This window comes from Dysidea avara, chromosome 14, assembly GCF_963678975.1.
Source record: "Dysidea avara chromosome 14, odDysAvar1.4, whole genome shotgun sequence".
In the NCBI taxonomy this organism is placed as follows: domain Eukaryota; kingdom Metazoa; phylum Porifera; class Demospongiae; order Dictyoceratida; family Dysideidae; genus Dysidea; species Dysidea avara.
The window spans coordinates 5322720-5341170 of NC_089285.1; the positions used below are offsets into that span (position 1 = coordinate 5322720).

General features: G+C 38.1%; 1 protein-coding gene across 1 annotated transcript; it reads left to right on the forward strand.

The window, feature by feature from the left end:
* Positions 1 to 14219: 14219 nt before the first annotated feature.
* On the forward strand, positions 14220 to 15866 carry LOC136243980 (uncharacterized). Its single transcript, XM_066035515.1, has 3 exons — positions 14220 to 14700; positions 15666 to 15734; positions 15793 to 15866. The coding sequence occupies exons 1-3, from the start codon at positions 14220 to 14222 to the stop codon at positions 15864 to 15866; spliced, it is 624 nt and encodes a 207-aa protein (XP_065891587.1).
* Positions 15867 to 18451: the final 2585 nt, after the last annotated feature.

Here is an 18451-nt window from a genome sequence, read left to right on the forward strand (position 1 = left end):
TCATAACTCAGTGATTTGTAATCCGATTCTTCTGTACTACTGCAAGAACTTTCCATGATGATTATTCCAGCTACATACTGATTTTCAGCTCGTTGCTCTAAGCGGTTTGCCTGGTAGACACGAAAACTAATAGCTTTTTTATTCATAAAAATCGATCGCGTAATTTTGACACAGGTTGGATTTTGTGTCATATCTCCATGGTCTTTATTCCGATTCCTTTCAAACCACAAAAAGGCACTCCTACGAAGGTTGCTCCATCTACATATCAATTTTCAACTGATTCCTCCAAGGGGTTTACCCTGTAGGCGTGACAGACCTTCGACCTTATTTTACGCAAATAATCGGTCATAACTCAGTGAATGTTCATCGGATTCCTACCAAAGTTGGTACACAGATCCGCCTTAATGAGCCCTTTAAGTGTGCCAAATTTCAGCCCGATCCGAGCACGCATTCGTGTTTTATGGCGGATTTTGCGAAGTGTGCGAAATGAAGAAGTAGAAGAAAAAAACGAAGAAATTAAAACGAAATTTTGTTCGCTCGTATCTCGGAAATGGCTGGAGCGATTGTCTTCAAATTTGGTATGTAGACTCCCCTAACTGGGCGGCACGTCTCTAGCAAATTTGGTTCCAATCGGATAAGGGATCACAGAGCTACATAGGTATGAAAATTGCGTTTTCTTTCTTTCTGTTAATATACTCACGGTGTGGCGCGCTGGCTTCTTGGGCCGCACGACACACTATTGTGTGTCTTGATATGCTAGATTTCAAGAGTTTTAGTGTCAGTTTTCCATACGGTACCATTCAAAACAATACCATAGTACTAAATATGATCATTTGGTTTTTCTTACACGTATACCTACATGGCTTTTGGATTTAGATGCAAATATGTAATTCAGTTTATATGTTAGTTGCAATGATGTATTTAAATGGAGGTTAATGTTGGGAGGTATACTGACAGCTTGTAGTTGATGACCAGGTAGATGAAATAGATTAAATGGGTTCCACAATGCAAAGTGGGCAGGAAATGGTGAACATTATATTTAGGATAACTCTCAAAAGCATGCATCAGAAAAGATGGCAACATGGAAAAAGTTTGTCCCCACCCAAAGTCCACCCCTAGATCTAGGAGACTACATTCAAAATATGTGTATATATTGTGAATATATAAGCAGTGCAAACAATAATAGAACAAGCAAAAATTATAAGCTAAATTAATAAATAAATAAACAAATGATACATGTCAGGCTGGGGGAGGATATGCACTCACATGCAAGTTCTCATGGGGCAGACTTTTGCTCCATTCCATGAGTTGCCTTTTTTAGCTTGAGGTGTGAGTGCAGGGTTTCATTAGGATTGGTAGGATGATGTTAGAAATTCCAGTGGCTTCAAATATAGGAGAACTGTGGAACCCTGCACAACTTACCAAAACAACCACTATCATTAGACAGTGGTGGACAAGTGCCACATGGCAAACAGTGTTTGTGTTATTGTATTGAGTAGTGCTGTGTGATAATGGTGAATAATCAATTATCGTGAAAAGTCATTATCATTATCGCATTATCGTAATAACAGGAAATTTCCGCATACTTCTGTAAACTACATGTGGCAAACCTGAAATGAGACAATGTTACAATTCCAGATATAATTCTAACTAATACTTTTAATTTTTTGTCTCATAATACTGGTTGTCAGATGTAGCTACAAAGCAAGTACAACTGCATAATAAATGACACGGTTAAAATTTTTATTAGGGACATTTTACATAGTATTTACATGTGTAATCAAATATCATGATAGTCGTGATAATGAGGTGCATTATTGTAATAACAAACATTTCGTTGTCGCACACTCCTAGTATTGAGTGCTAAAAATTACACACCTGCAAAATTGAAAGCATAATAAGTAGAGTTGCACTGATAATTGGATCGGTTATCAGAAAACCCGATTATCGGCACTAAATTAGCACATCGGTATCGGTATCGGATTAAATTGTACTGTATGAGCTGATACAGTATATTCACACGTGATTTACGCACGCCCGGATACATTGTAATTTGCTATTGTTCTCGATCGTTCTGTGAAAATGGCGACCAGCGAGAGAAAAACGTCTGTTATATGGAAATTCTTTTCCGTCGCTAAGGATAGCAAGTTTGCCGTGTGTGGCAAATGCCAGGTGTGTGCTACAGTAAATATAGTTATGATATAACGGATCGGCTAGTGACATTGGCACTAAAAGATTCTCATTTATCGGCTATCGGAACATAGGCTAATATCTTACATCGGTGCAACTCTAATAATAAGTTCGCTTATTTGTTGTGGCAAAACATATACTAAATTTCTGAAAATACAAGATACACAATGTCACAAATTAAGGTGCCTAGATAGACATGCAAGATCAACAGAATGTACTAAAGTACCAAAATCAAAATGATTCACTGTAGCAAGTGCCAAAACAATTGCAGTAAATATGAAGACCTATTTAGAAGTCAGTGCATGCCACCCTTCAATAATTCGATGTACAGTTACGTTCTTTCAACCCACCATGTTTGGTTGATGCAATAATGAACGCAGCAGCTTACCTACATGATTTTTCTTCAAAGAACAAGTATAATACAATGCACATGATTTTACTAATTTTAAGAGTTCTTATTATTAAATTCTGTGATAGTTTAAGCTAGCTACGTCCTGTTTGACAACGTCGCAGTAGTAACATTTTAGCATTAAACCCTTGTGATGATTACTAAATATCTTTATAGCAAAACACTTGTAGTTACTTTTATATCTAATCCAAAATAGCCAAACTGTAAAAAAAGGAGTGCGGCCCTCAAAGAGGCTATGGTGAAAAAGGATGTGAAATCAAAGGTGGCGGCCAAGAAATAGCTGTCGTGGTAGGTTAATGGTAAAAATTTAATAACGACAGTTCAGGTGAATTTTGTACCAAGACCAAGTGGCACAAAATTCACCTGAATTGTCGTTATTAAAATTTTTATCATTAACCTACCATCACAACCATTTCTTGGCCGCCACCTGGATTTCACATATTTTTTCACCATAGCCTTTTTGAGGGCCGCACTCCTTTTTTTACAGATTGGCTGTTTTGGATTAGATTTCACTTCTTTTTGTATTTGTATACCCCAAATCCGGCCTATGGCCGGCTTTGGGGCTTTTTAACCTATCTTTTTTTCTTTACAACAGGAAGAAGAAAAAGATGAAGCAGATTTTATAAATACTTTGACTAATTCTGATTTTATCAGTAGATGTACAAATTATATATATAATACATATATTTATTACATGTCAATTAATCCCTACAGGATAACTTTTTTTGCAGCTGATCTCTCTACTGGGTGACTTGAAATGTAGCTGAACTCTCTACAGGGTGATTTGCTTGTACGTAAATGAACTCTTTATAGGATTCTCTCTACTTGGTGACTTGACTCTAGCTGAACTCTCTGCAGGGTTATCTGTTTGTAGTTGAACTCTCTACAGGGTGATTTGTTTGCAACTGAACTCTTTACAATGTAACTTCTTCTAGCTGATCTGACTACAGGGTGAGTTGTTTCTAAATGATCTCTCTACAGGGCGATTTATTTGCAGCTGAATTCTCTACAGGATGATTTGTTTGCAGCTGAACTCTCTACATAGTGGTTTCTTTATAGCTGAACTCTCTCTGGTGACTTCTTCTAGCTGAACTCTCTACAGGGTGATCTTTTCGTAGCTGAACTCTCTACAGGGTGTTTTGTTTGCAGCTGAACTCTCCACGTGATGGTTTCCTTGTAGCTGAACTCTCTAAAAGGTAATTTCTTCTAGCTGATCTCTCTACAGGGTGAATTGCTTGTAGTTGAACTCTCTACAGGGTGATCTGTTTGTAGCTGAATTCTTTGCATGATAGTTTCTTTGTAGCTGAACTCTATACAAGGTATCTTCTTCCAGCTGATCTCTCTACAGGGTGACTTGTTTCTAGGTGAACTCTCTACAGGGTGATCTGTTTGTAGCTGAACTCTCTAAAGGGTGATTTATTTGCAGCTGAGCTCTCTACATGATACATGGTTTCTTTCTAGCTGAACTCTCTGCAAGGTAACCTCTTCTAGCTGATATCTCTACTAGGGGTGAGTGATATTATTGTTTTAGTAATATATCTCGATATTTTGAAAGTATTGGTATCACGATATTCTGTAATTAACTATCGTGATACCATGCCTTGACATTATTGTCATTAAAAAGCCATTTATTATGCTGTACTAGGCTTAAGAATCCTTGTTAGTCATAAGCTGGTTACCCCTGCAGAGAGGTGTGAACACCATAACATAACCTCAAAGCATGTGTTATAATAACTTACTGTAAACAAGGATGATAGTGGCTAGTTTGATGCTACCTTTAAAGACTTCCTGCAGGAATACTGAACAATACACTATGTAGCACCAGCTATGATTGACTTATTTGTAAGTATCGTGAACCATTCAGTATTGTGAATAGTGGCTTTAGTATCGATCGTGATACCAAAATGGCAGTATTGCTCTACCCTACTCTCTACAGGGTAACTTGTTTCTAGTTGATCGGTGAATTTGTTTCTAGCTGAACTCTCTACTGGGTGATTTGCTTGCAGCTGAACTCTGTGCATGGTGGTTTCTTTGTAGCTCAACTCTCTACAAGGTGATTTGTTTGCAGCTGAACTCTGTACATGGTGGTTATTTTGTAGCTGAACTCTCTACAAGGTGATTTCTTCTAGCTGATCTCTGTAAAGGATGACTTGTTTTCAGCTGAACTCTCTACAGGGTGATCTGTTCGTAGCTGTACTAACTGAACTCTCTGCAGGGTGATTTGTTTGCAGCTGAACTCTCTACATGATAGTTTTTTTTTGTAGCTGAACTCTCCACAAGGTAGCTGATCTGTCTACAGAGTGACTTGTTTCTAGTTGATCTCTCTCCAGGGTGGTTTCTTTGTAGCTGAACTCTCTACAAGGTGACTTCTTCTAGCTGAACTCTCTACAGTGTGATCTTTTCGTAGCTGAACTCTCTTCAGGGTGATTTATTTGCAGCTGAACTCTCTACATGATGGTTTCTTTGTAGCTGAACTTTCTACAAGGTAAATTCTTTTTTCTAGCTGATCTCCCTAAAGGGTGAATTGTTTGCAGCTGAACTCTCTACAGGGTGATCTGTTTGTAGCTGAACTCTCTACAGGGTGATTTGTTTGCAGCTGAACTGGATTTACGTACTCTAATATATTAGAATACACACGGAGCAATTGTAGCAATGCTTGGAAAAGAGTAACAAAGGCTTTTTTCACTACTTCACTAGCCCAACTAAGTTATTTGCTACTGGAAAATTAGCTAGACATGGTTTAATAAAAGTGGTGAGTGTCTACTGGTAGTATCTGTACCTCGTATTACCGATACCGATGCGATACCACTGGTATCGGCATCGGTCCACCTTTAATTAATAGGAATATTCAATATTTAGTGGTAAAATCGATAAATATGTGCTGTACTGTATATCAGGTGTTTTATGATTTAAAGTAATGGTAGGTGTATGATATAGATTATAAAGGATACCTAAAGCAATAGTATGCTAGAAAGCCTGTAATACATCTTACTGGAAATACCTATGGGAGCACTTGAATATCTTCACCAATTATAGCAGGTGGCTAATACTAACAACTTTATGTTAGTAGCTATAGCTAATGCTAGCAGTTATATATCAGGTGTTTTGTGATTTACTGTAAGGCAATGGTAGGGATATGATGGAGATTTTAAGGGGTACCTAAAGCAATAGTACGATCATAGAAAGCCTGTAATACAACTTAGTGGAAATACCTGTGGTAGCCCTTGTATATCTTCACCAAATAGCAGGTGGCTAATGCTTAACAGCTTTTTGTAGCAACTGGGATGCACGTCAGGTGTTTTGATTTACTGTAAGACAATGGTAGGGATTTAAAGAATACAAGATAGAATGCCTGTAATACATTGTAGTGGAAACACCTGTGGTATAGCGCCTGTATATCTTTACCAATTAATAGGTGGCAGCTTTATAATAGGCTCTTACTCAAAAAATATTATTATGACCAGTGATGTATATTTTAGTGATACCCTTGTAGTGATTTATTATAGAATACCATCACATTTCCTTAGTTAAGCACTAGACCTTTGTTAGTGTCATAGTATCCTCATTTGAGTGGTGCCACAATTGATTTACCTTTTAGCATCGTTTTCGAGCATTGAATAGTGGTAGAGTTTAATAGTCTTTTGGCAATATTTACTGCAGCATTTAACCAAGTAAATATGATAACTGTAAATGTGTTTATGTGAAGTTCAACACTGTATGCAAACAACGAAGGTTCCTGTTTTGCATGCACAGTAGCTTAAATATAATCAAGTAAATACTATTATACCTTTACCTAGGAAAAAAATAATAACAAAAGCACATGATTGTGAGTGGCTTTGATTTGCACTTGATTTCTTTACCCCAAATAGCAGTGCTACCGTGTTTAGATTGTTAGTGATAACATAAGACAGACCATTTTCCAGTCCTGCTGGTCCAGTCTTAGACTGTTTGGGAGCATTTTCTTTGACTACTCTAATTGACAAACGTCATCCGCGATTTTCTACCTAGAAAGACTCACTTGTCATTCACTAGTTATAAATGCCTAAAGGAGGAAAGGAAAAGAACAGTAAGACGAAAACTTCAACTGAACCTTGTCCTAAGGGAGGAAAACCTGAGGGGGATTTAACAGATCCCAAAACTCTGTACTGTGATAGGTGTACCAGTGATGTAGAGCGCCTAATCCAGTGTGAGAAATGTAAATGTATTGATGTTTAAGTTGTGAGAAAATTCCAGAAAGTGTGATGGCAACCATAGGTGAGTATAGTCAAATACATTGGTTTTGCATGTATTGTGATACGCTGGTTTGCAAATCTAGTAATTTCGGCAAGTTTGTGCAATTGAAAGTTTGACTAATGCTGTGCAAAGTAGTGTGTCTCTCAGTTTAAAGGAAACAATTTCCCAGAAACTAGAGATTACGTGTAGTAGTTCAAGCAATGTTGTTTCACATACAGAAGAGTTTGATTCTCCTATGGCATCACCTACATATCAGAGTTGGCCTCGTTTATCTGATACATTCAACTCTACCTCTGAAATTTCAAATTCTTATATTAATGAAGAGAAAGAGAGAAGCAGAAGGAGATTGAACGTAATAGTACATAATTTTGCTGAGTCATCAGCTGAAAGTGGATCGGAAAGGAAATCACATGACATCAGTAATGTGGCCTCAATATTTGACAAGTATGTGGGGGTAAGGTTAAGGTCACCAATGCCAATAGGATAGGCCGAAGAAAGGACGATCAACCAAGACCTAGGCTGATTAAGGTATCTGTTGAATCAGAACGTGACAAGGCTATGCTCTTGCGCAACTGTACAAAGCTTCGTGCTAGAGATAACCCAGAAGACATTCAGAAGGTTTACATCGCACCAGATTTGACCCCTCGTGAACAGCAACATAATAAAGACTTAAGGATCCAGTTGGCAGAGAAGAACAAAAGTGGAAAAAAGTATTTTATAAAAAATGGCAGGATTGTGCAGATGGGGGTTAAAACCTTCCCTCTGCACACATTCTATGCATCACATCCCTACTAGTATGGCTTTAAACTGTTTTTTGACCAATACTCAAAGTATTTCAAATAAACTATCTGAGCTTTGAGCCCTGGTGACTCATTCTGATTATCATGTGATAGGTATAACAGAATCATGGTGTAATGACTCTATCAGTGACGGTGAATTGTGTTTGAAGGGTTACAATCTTTTTATTGCTGATAAAAGGTCTGGAACTGGTGGTGGCGTCTTACTGTATCTGCATGAGTCTTTACCGGCCACATTGTGTATTCCTTTAATGGACCTTCATGTTGATGATTCACTGTGGTGTAGTCTCAAGTTGAGGGGCAATGAACTGCTCCTTGTTGGTATTGTTTACCATTCTCCATCCTCGAGTGACGTCAATAATTGTAGATTACTATCTTCCATTAGAAGTATTAATGAACTTAACTTTTCTCAAGTTCTACTCATTGGAGATTTTAACATTCCTGGCATCAATTGGGAGGACTTAGACTATGCAGGGAATGCATCATCCCTAGCTGCTGACTTACTTGATGCTACTGATGATGCTTATCTATTTCAGCATGTGACTGGTTTTACTCGTCATAAAAGTGGTCAAAAATCCTCTCTTCTTGATTTAGTGTTTACTTTCGATATTAACTTCATTCAATTTGTATAACACCACTCTCCGTTGGGTTCTAGTTACCATGACTGTTTGACATGGCAGTATGAATGTTTGTTTGACAACCCAACTGCTGAGAGTCTACCGTGTACTTACAACTACTGGAAAGGAAATTGCTTGGCTATGTGTAAAGAATTTAATGAAATTAATTGGGACCTGTTACTCAGCAATGATACTATTGATATCAATTGGAACCTCTTTAAGGAAAAGGTTACGTCTGATGTCGATAAATACGTTCCAAAAGTTGCTAAAAAAATTCCATCAAATTAACCTCCATAATGGTCTAGCTCACTTGCAAAAGCGATCAAGCAGAAACAGCAGTTATACTCCACATTTAAATATACTCACCAACCCTCTGACTATGCTGCATATACCATTAAAAGAAACAAAGTAAAGTCCATGGCAAGAGCTGCACAGGCTAAACATGACCAACAATTAATTGATAAATTTTATGCTAATCCCAAGGCTCTGTATGGTTATATGAGGGACAAATCTGGGCTAAAACCCAAAATTGGTCAAGTTGTTAAAACTGATGGTACCCTTACTGGAAATGATGGAGAAACTGCTGAAGTCCTTAACAACTTCTTCCACTCAGTGTTTACAAATGAGAGTGGTGCTACCAAAATCCTCCCTTCTAATGCTGATCAATTGTCTGACATATGTATGACAGAAATTGAGGTCTTTGAGGCACTGGCATCATTAAAACCTAATAAAGCCCCTGGACCACACAACATACATTCACAGGTACTAAAGAATTGTGCTGAAAGATTAGCTAAACCCTTATTTTTATTGTTTACACAATCTATAAGTACTGGTATACTTCCTAGTGACTGGAGAAGAGTAAACATAACACCTATCTGTAAAAAGGGCTCCAAAGTCAGCCCTGAAAACTACAGACCTATTAGTTTGACATCTCAGGTAATAAAGGTTCTGGAAACTTTGATTAAGTCTAAAATGATGACGTTTTTGGACGAAAATAAAGTTATTGCTAATTGCCAACATGGTTTTATTAAAAAGAAATCTTGTTTTACCAATCTTTTGATGACTCTCGTGGATTGGACTATTGCAGTTGACCAGGGCTATGGAGTTGACGTTGCCTACCTTGATTTCAGTAAGGCGTTTGACTCAGTGCCACATCAAAGGCATCTTCAGAAGTTAGCTAGTTATGGATTTAGTGGCAGGCTGCTGTCTTGGCTTAAGGGATTCCTCTCGGATCGCTACCAGAGAGTCATTTTGAATGAGTTCTCTTCAAGTTGGTGTGCTGTGACAAACGGTGTTCCCCAGGAATCTGCCCTGGGGCCACTATTATTTACATTATATCAAGACACACAGTAGTGTGTCGTGCGGCCCAAGAAGCCGGCGCGCCACACCGTGAGTATATTGACAGGAAGAAAGAAAACGTCATTTTCACACTTTTGTATCTCGGTGATGGCTTATCCGATTGAAACCAAATTTGCTGCAGAGTTGCCCGCCAGCTAGGGGAGTCTACATTCCAAATTTGAAGGAAATCACGCAAGCCATTTCCGAGATATGAGCAGCCAAAGTTTCGTTTTTTTTTTTTCTTCTTCGTCTTTTCGCACACTTGCAAAAATTGCTATAAAACGCAAACGCGTGCTCCGATCGCCTTGAAATTTGGCACACAGAAAGGGAGTCCCAAGGCGCATCCTAGCATCAAATTTGGTGCAAATTCGATGAATGGTTCAGGAGTTATGACCAATTATTCGCGTAAAACAAGATCGATTTGTTGTCATGCCTACAGGGTAAACCGCTTCATGGAATGAGCTGAAAATTGCTATGTAGATGGAGTAACCATCGTAGGAGTGCCTTTTGGTAGTTTGAAATGAATCGAGATTAAGACCACGGAGATATGACACAATACCCAACCTGTGTCACAATTACGCGATCGATTTTTAGTAACAAAAAAGTATTAGTTTTTACGCCTACTAGGCAAACCGCTAAGAGCAATGAGCTGAAAATCGGTGTATAGCTGGAATAATCTTCATAGAAAGTCCTTGCAGTAGTATAGAAGAATTGGATTACAAACCACTGAGTTATGATTCGAAAGCCAACTCTGTGTAGCAAATGCGAGATCGAGATACTCTAATAGAACAGTCACCCTAATAGAGCATTCAGTTAATATATTTACTCCATTATAGAATTCTATTACATTACAAGTTATTCTGTAGGGACTTCAGCTGCAAACAGTTAATCTTATAGACAGTTAAGCAAGAAGCAAGTCACCCTGTGGAGAATTAAGCTACAATTATATCACTGTAGAGATTCAGAACATTACAAGTCACACTAAAGAGAGTTCAGCTATAAACAAGTCATGCACCCTGTAGAGAGTTCACCTACAATTAAATCACTCTCTAGAGAATTCAGCTACACACAAATCACTGTGCAGAGAGTTCAGCTACAAACAAATTATCCTGTAGAGGGATCAGCTACAAACAAAACACTTTGCAGAGAGTTCAGCTACAAACAAATCAACTTGTAGAGAGATCAGCTAGAAACAAATCAACCTGCAGAGAGATCAGCTACAAACAAATCAGCTTGTAGAGAGATCAGTTACACACAAATCAACCTGTAGAGAGATAAGCTAGAAAAAAATCACCCTGTAGAGAGTTCAGCTAAAACAAATCAACTTGCAGAGAGATCAGCTACACACAGATCAACTTGTAGAGAGATCAGCTAGAAACAAATCACCTTGTAGAGAGTTCAGCTACAAACAAATCAATATGCAGAGAGATCAACTACAAACAAATCACCCTGTAGAGATATCATCTAGGAACTAGACACAATGTAAGGAGTTCAGCTACAAGGAAATCACCCTTTAGACAGTTCAGCTACAAACAAATCAACCTGCAGAGAGATCAAATCACCTTATAGAGAGTTCAGCTACAAACAAATTGCCCTGTAGAGAGATCAGTTACAAACAAATCAACCTGCAGAGAGATCAGCTACACTCAAATCAACTTGTAGAGAGATCAGCTACAAACAAATCACACTGTGGAGATCAGCTAGAAACTAGACACAATGTAAGAAGTTCAGCTACAAGCAAATCACACTGTAGAGATTTCGGCTGCAAACAAATCACCCTGTAGAGAGATCAGGTAGAAACTAGACACCATGTAAAGAGTTCACCTATAGAAGAGGTCACCTTATAGAGAGTTCAGCTACAAAGAAACCATCATGTAGAGAGTTCAGCTGCAAACAAATTACTCTGTATAGAGTTCAGCTAGAAAAAGTCACCTTGTAGAGAGTTCATCTACAAAGAAACTGCCATGTAGAGAGTTCAGCCTCAAACAAATTACCGTGTAGAGAATTCAACAACAAGCAAATCGCCCTGTAGAGGGATCAGCTAGAAGAAGTTACCTTGTAGAGAGTTCAGCTACAAAGAAAGCACCATGTAGAGAGTTTAGCTGCAAACAAATCACCTGTAGATAGTTCAGCTAGAAACAAATCACGCTGTAGAGAGATCAGCTAGAAGAGGTCACCTTGGAGAGAGTTCAGCTACAAAGAAATCACCACCTAAAGAGTTCAGCTACAAAGAAATCACCCTGTAGAGAGTTCAGCTAGAAGAAGTCACCTTGTAGAGAGTTCAGCTACAAAGAAACCATCATGTAGAGAGTTCAGCTACAAAGAAAGCACCATGTAGAGAGTTTAGCTGCAAACAAATCACCTGTAGAGAGTTCAGTTAGAAACAAATCACCCTGTAGAGAGATCAGTTAGAAGAGGTCACCTTGTAGAGAGTTCAGCTACAAAGAAATCACCACCTAAAGAGTTCAGCTGCAAACAAATCACCCTGTAGGGATCAGCTAAAAGAAGTCACCTTGTAGAGAGTTCAGCTACAAAGAAACCATCATGTGGAGAGGTTCAGCTACAAAGAAACCGTAATGTAGAGAGTTCAGCTACAAAGAAAGCACCATGTAGAGAGTTTAGCTACAAATAAATCACCTGTAGAGAGTTCAGCTAGAAGAAGTCACCTTGTAGAGAGTTCAGCTACAAAGAAACCGTCATGTAGAGAGTTTAGCTACAAAGAAAGCACCATGTAGAGAGTTTAGCTGCAAACAAATCACCTGTAGAGAGTTCAGCTAGAAACAAATCACCCTGTAGAGAGATCAGTTAGAAGAGGTCACCTTGTAGAGAGTTCAGCTACAAAGAAACCATCAGGTGGAGAGTTCAGCTACAAAGAAATCACCCTGTAGAGAGTTCAGCTGGAAGAAGTCACCTTGTAGAGAGTTCGGCTACAAAGAAACCATCATGTAGAGAGTTCAGTTACAAAGAAACCACCATGGATGTAGAGAGTTTAGCTTCAAACAAATAACCTGTAGAGAGTTCAGCTAGAAACAAATCAACCTGTAGAGAAATCAGCTAGAAGAAGTCACCTTGTAGAGAGTTCAGCTACAAAGAAAACACCATGTAGAGAGTTTAGCTACAAACAAATAACCTGTAGAGAGTTCAGTTAGAAGAAGTCACCTTGTAGAGAGTTCAGCTACAAGAAACCATCATGTAGAGAGTTCACCTACAAAGAAAGCACCATGTAGAGAGTTTAGCTGCAAACAAATCACCTGTAGAGAGTTCAGCTACAAATAAATCACCTGTAGAGAGTTCAGCTAGAAGAAGTCACCTTGTAGAGAGTTCAGCTACAAAGAAACCGTCATGTGGAGAATTCAGCTACAAAGAAAGCACCATGTAGAGAGTTTAGCTGCAAACAAATCACCTGCAGAAAGTTCAGCTAGAAACAAATCACCTTGTAGAGAGATCAGCTAGAAGAGGTCACCTTGTAGAGAATTCAGCTACAAAGAAACCATCAGGTGGAGAGTTCAGCTACAAAGAAATCACCCTGTAGAGAGTTCAGCTAGAAGAAGTCACCTTGTAGAGAGTTCAGCTACAAAGAAACCATCATGTAGAGAGTTCAGCTACAAAGAAACCACCATGGATGTAGAGAGTTTAGCTGCAAACAAATCACCTGTAGAGAGTTCAGCTAGAAGAAGTCACTTTGTAGAGAGTTCAGCTACAAAGAAACCATCATGTAGAGAGTTCAGCTACAAAGAAACCACCATGGATGTAGAAAGTTTAGCTGCAAACAAATTACCTGTAGAGAGTTCAGCTAGAAACAAATCACCCTGTAGAGAAATCAGCTAGAAGAATTTATCTTGTAGAGAGTTCAGCTACAAAGAAACTATCCTGTATATAGTTCAGCTATATTTTAAGTCACCCAGTAGAGAGATCAGTTGCTAAAAAATATACTCTGGGGAATAATGGGCATGTAATAAATATATGTATATAATTTGTATAATTACTAAAAAAATCAAAAATAATTGAAGTATTAAAAATCTTCTATAAGTTCTTTTCTTCTTCCTGTGGTAAATAAAAAAACACATGGGTTAAAAAAGCCCCAAAGCCAGCCATAGGCTGGCTTTGCTGTATACAAATACAAAAAGAAGTGATATCTAATCAAAAACAGCCAAGCTGTAAAAAAAGGTGCGGCCCCCTAAAAGGCCATGGTGAAAAAAGATGTGAAATCCAAGGTGGCGGCCAAGAAATGGCTGTGATGGTAGGTTAATGGTAAAAATTTTAATAACGACAATTCAGGTGAATTTTGTGCCACTTGGTCTTGGCATCAAATTCACCTGAATTGTCGTTATTAAAATTTTTACCATTAACCTACCATCACAGCCATTTCTTGGCCGCCACCTTGGATTTCACATCTTTTTTCACCATGGCCTTTTAGGGGGCCGCACCTTTTTTTACAGCTTGGCTGTTTTTGATTAGATATTAATGACATACCGAACATCGTTCATACTGACTTGAGTCTTTGCTGACGATTCTAAGGTCTATACAGTTATTAAGACCCTTGAGGATACCCACAAGCTACAGGCAGACCTTGACAGTATTCAAAACTGGTGTCATATATGGTTGTCAAGACTAAATTTACAGAAATGTAAAGATATGCATGTGGGATATTCTCACATTGTTGCTGAATATGTTCTGTGTGACAATTCTGGTGAACATATTAAGCTGACAGAGATTGACCAAGAGAAAGATTTTGGGGTCTGGATTACCAGTGACCTTAAATCATCTCTGCATTGTTCTAAGGCAGTGGCATCTGCTATGAGAGTTCTCTCCATGATTAGAAGGACATTTGCCAACATTTCAAAAGACCTATTTGTGTTTCTTTATAAGACATATGTTAGGCCGCACTTGGAATACTGTGCATCTATATGGAGTCCCAGTCTTGCTAAAGATATTGACGTATTGGAGAAAGTCCAAAAGCGGGCTACAAAGATGGTTAGGGGCCTTGGACACTTGCCATATGAACAGAGGTTAAAGTCTTTAGATTTTTACACTTTATTTCGTCGACGCCAACGTGGTGACCTCATTGAGATCTTCAAGATACTGAATGGGTATTATCAAGAATTAATAACTCTGGGTATTATGAGATAGACCCTACAAAGTTGTTTACTTTAACTGATGTCAGCAACACTAGAGGTCATCACATGTAGCTTTTTAAATCTCACACCAGACTGAATGTTCGATCTAACTTTTTTACCCAACGTATCATTAACAGCTGGAATAGTTTACCTCAGGAAGTAGTCTCAGCTCATACTATCGCTTCCTTCAAGTTGGAGTTAGACGACTATTGGTCTAGTTTAGGATATGGATATGAACAAAGGCTTACAGCCTAACTCTACATAATTGTTTGTACTGTGTGTATATCCATAATATGAAATGCGGTAAAATTACGTCATTAATAATGAATGAAATAAATAAATAAATGTTTGAGAAAACTATGAGACCTAGAGACATGAACTAAGCAGGGATAGATACGCCTGTGAATGAAGGCACAACCGTATAAGGCCAGGCCACATTAATTCACAGTTTATCGTCACCGCCCGCATGGGTTTTTAGGAATAGAGCAATAATTTCATAATTCATTATTTTTCACGTGATAATCATTTCTTTTTTGTATATTAAAACATGGTGTGTGCAACAAACGTGATGATTATTCCCAGCCTGGACTCATTAGTACCTTCATTAAATGGATTTCTAAAGAGAGATTGCATAAACGAATAGCTAAGTATTAACAGTGACGTAATCAAATAAGCTCTGCAATTATTATTATTATATTATTATCAAGTCTACCAGTTGGGCACTGGAGGGTTTGTTAAAGTAGCTAGCAACTGTGTGAAGCTACTTTTTAAATGTTTTTCCATGTTAAAAAAATTATGAAATATGAAAAATGACCTCCTGTCCGCATGACTTTTTCAAATATCCCAGACGATAAACTGTCAATCAACTTGGCCTGGCCTAATAAGTACGCCTGTTCGTGCTGATGACTTTACCGTACGTGTAATTCTATATAACGCCCAGCACAACACCCTTGTTTAATTACAGATTTCTCGAAGGAGAAGATTAGTAAACATCCGCGAAGTGACTACAGCAGAGCCAGAGGCCACCTTACACGTAAACAACAACATTACAAGTATGTTTAAATGTTTGTAACTGTGTATTTTGTGTGCAGGATATGCACTCCAGGCGTCATGCAGTGAACTACCAGCTGATGACCAGTTGGGATACCAGCTGATGTGCTGGTAAACAACCACCTGGAACAACAAGGTAATGAGTAATGTAATACTTGTACCAGTAGTTGTATTATACATCTTCATTATTCCTAGCGGCTGGAATTATTTTCCACTCGGCTTAACTACTACTCTACTGTGAGTCTGTAATAGCTAAACAAGAAGCCGATGCAGTGCTGCATATACAACAATGTGTAACTATCTCCTGTATGTTGTGCATGGCTGTATGTATAATATTATAGACTGTGATCACTGTGCCAATGCCACACTGCTGATGTACTGGCACATCACCAGTGGCCTCTAGTTACAACAGAGTCTGTTGTGCCATATTGGCTTGATTGGGATCAATTGCTAATTGTACCTTCACCATGTCCCTTGTTCTACATAGCCTCACTTCACTGCTGAGTCATCTTCAGAGACACGTCACACCTACAATATAAACTTTCAATATAGCTAACTTAACTTGGTTTTTGTGTAGGTTGTGTTTTAGTATTGTGGTTTTCTGATGCCAGTTAAACTCCCTTGCCTGTGTACGTATGCATATGTATCATTTCCACCGGTATACACACTGCTCTGAGTGCTGCCTATGGCACTGTTTATACTTGCCCAATGGGTATGTTGCAACGTTGGTGAATGTACTTGGTTGTATGTGATGCGGTCCTAGTTATACAACCAAGTACTAAGAATAATACGAAATGCGGTAAAATTACGTCATTAATAATGAAGGAAATAAATAAATAATAAATAATGTTTGAGAAAACTACGAGGCCTAGAGACATGAACTAAGCGGGGATAGATTCGCCTGTGAATGAAGGCACAACCGTATAATAAGTACGCATGTTCGTGCTGATGACTTTACCGTACGTGTAATTCTATATAACGCCCGGCACCACGCCCTTGTTTAATTAAAGATTGCTCGAAGGAGAAGATTAGTAAACATCCTGGAGAGGCCAGGCGCCACTTTACTGGTACACAACAACATTACAAGTATGTTTAAATGTTTGTAACTGTGTATTTTGTGTGCAGGATATGCGCTCCAGGCGTCATGCAGTGAGCAACCAGCTGATGACCAGTTGGGATACCAGCTGATACGTTCATAAACAACCAGCTGGAACAACAAGGTAATGAGTAATGTAATACTTGTACCTGTAATTGTATTATACATCTTCATCCTCCATTTGGCTTGCTAGCGGCTGGAATTATTTTCCAATCGGCTTAACTTCTACTCTACTGTGAGTCTGTAATAGCTCAAGAAGCCGATGCAGTGCTGCATATACAACAATGTGTAACTATCTCCTGTATGTTGTGCATAGCTGTATGTATAATATTATAGACTGTGATCACTGTGCCAATGCCACACTGCTGATATACTGGTACATCACCAGTGGCCTCTAGTTACAACAGAGTCTGTTGTGCCATATTGGCTTGATTGGGATCAATTGCTAATTGTGCGCCTTCATCATATCCCTTATTCTGCATAGCCTCACTTCACTGCTGAGTCATCTTCAGAGACACGTCACACCTACAATATATAGTTACTTTCAATATATCTAACTTAACTTGGTTTTTGTGTAGGTTGTGTTTTAGTATTGTGGTTTTCTGATGCCAGTTAAACTCCCTTGCCTGTGTACGTATGCATATGCATCATTTCCACCGGTACACGCACACAGTTCTGAGTGCTGCCTATGGCACTGTTTATACTTGCCCAATGGGTAGGTTGCAACGTTGGTGTATGTACTTGGTTGTATGTGACGCGGTCCTAGTAATAATAATAATAATAATAATAATAATAACTTGGAAGGACTACATGAGTTTTCGTACCCAAGAAAGAAGTCACACAGGTTCGTGGTAAAGTTTCTGTTAACATTACATACATACCCTTTTTGCACCACTTTAGTGACAGTGACGTCTTCAACGTACACTGCTGAAGATATATGAATTCATGCTGTCAGCTGTTAGTGTGGAATGGATAAAATAATGTTAACATGTAACGACAACTATTTAGGTAAACAAATACACTACAGTAACACAATATCAACTTACAAGCTGAATATCCAAATCACAATCATCATCATGTGTGTAGTTATACACAATCACATAAAGTAAAAGAAAAATAGTTAAATGTATTGGCTACATATAATCTTACGTTAATGTTAACATGTAACGACAACTATTTAGGTAAACAAATACACTATAGTAACACAATATCAACTTATAAGCTGAATATCCAAATCACAATCATCATCATGTGTGTAGTTATACACAATCACATAAAGTAAAAGAAAAATAGTTAAATGTATTGGCTACATATAATCTTACGTTAATGTTAACATGTAACGACAACTATTTAGGTAAACAAATACACTATAGTAACACAATATCAACTTACGAGCTGAATATCCAAATCACAATCATCATCATGTGTGTATAGTTATACGCAATCACATAAAGTAAAAGAAAAATAGTTAAATGTATTGGCTATAATCTTACGTTAATGTTAACATGTAACGACAACTATTTAGGTAAACAAATACACTATAGTAACACAATATCAACTTAAAAATCACGAAACATCAGTATGTTTGAACGCATTAGATTCTG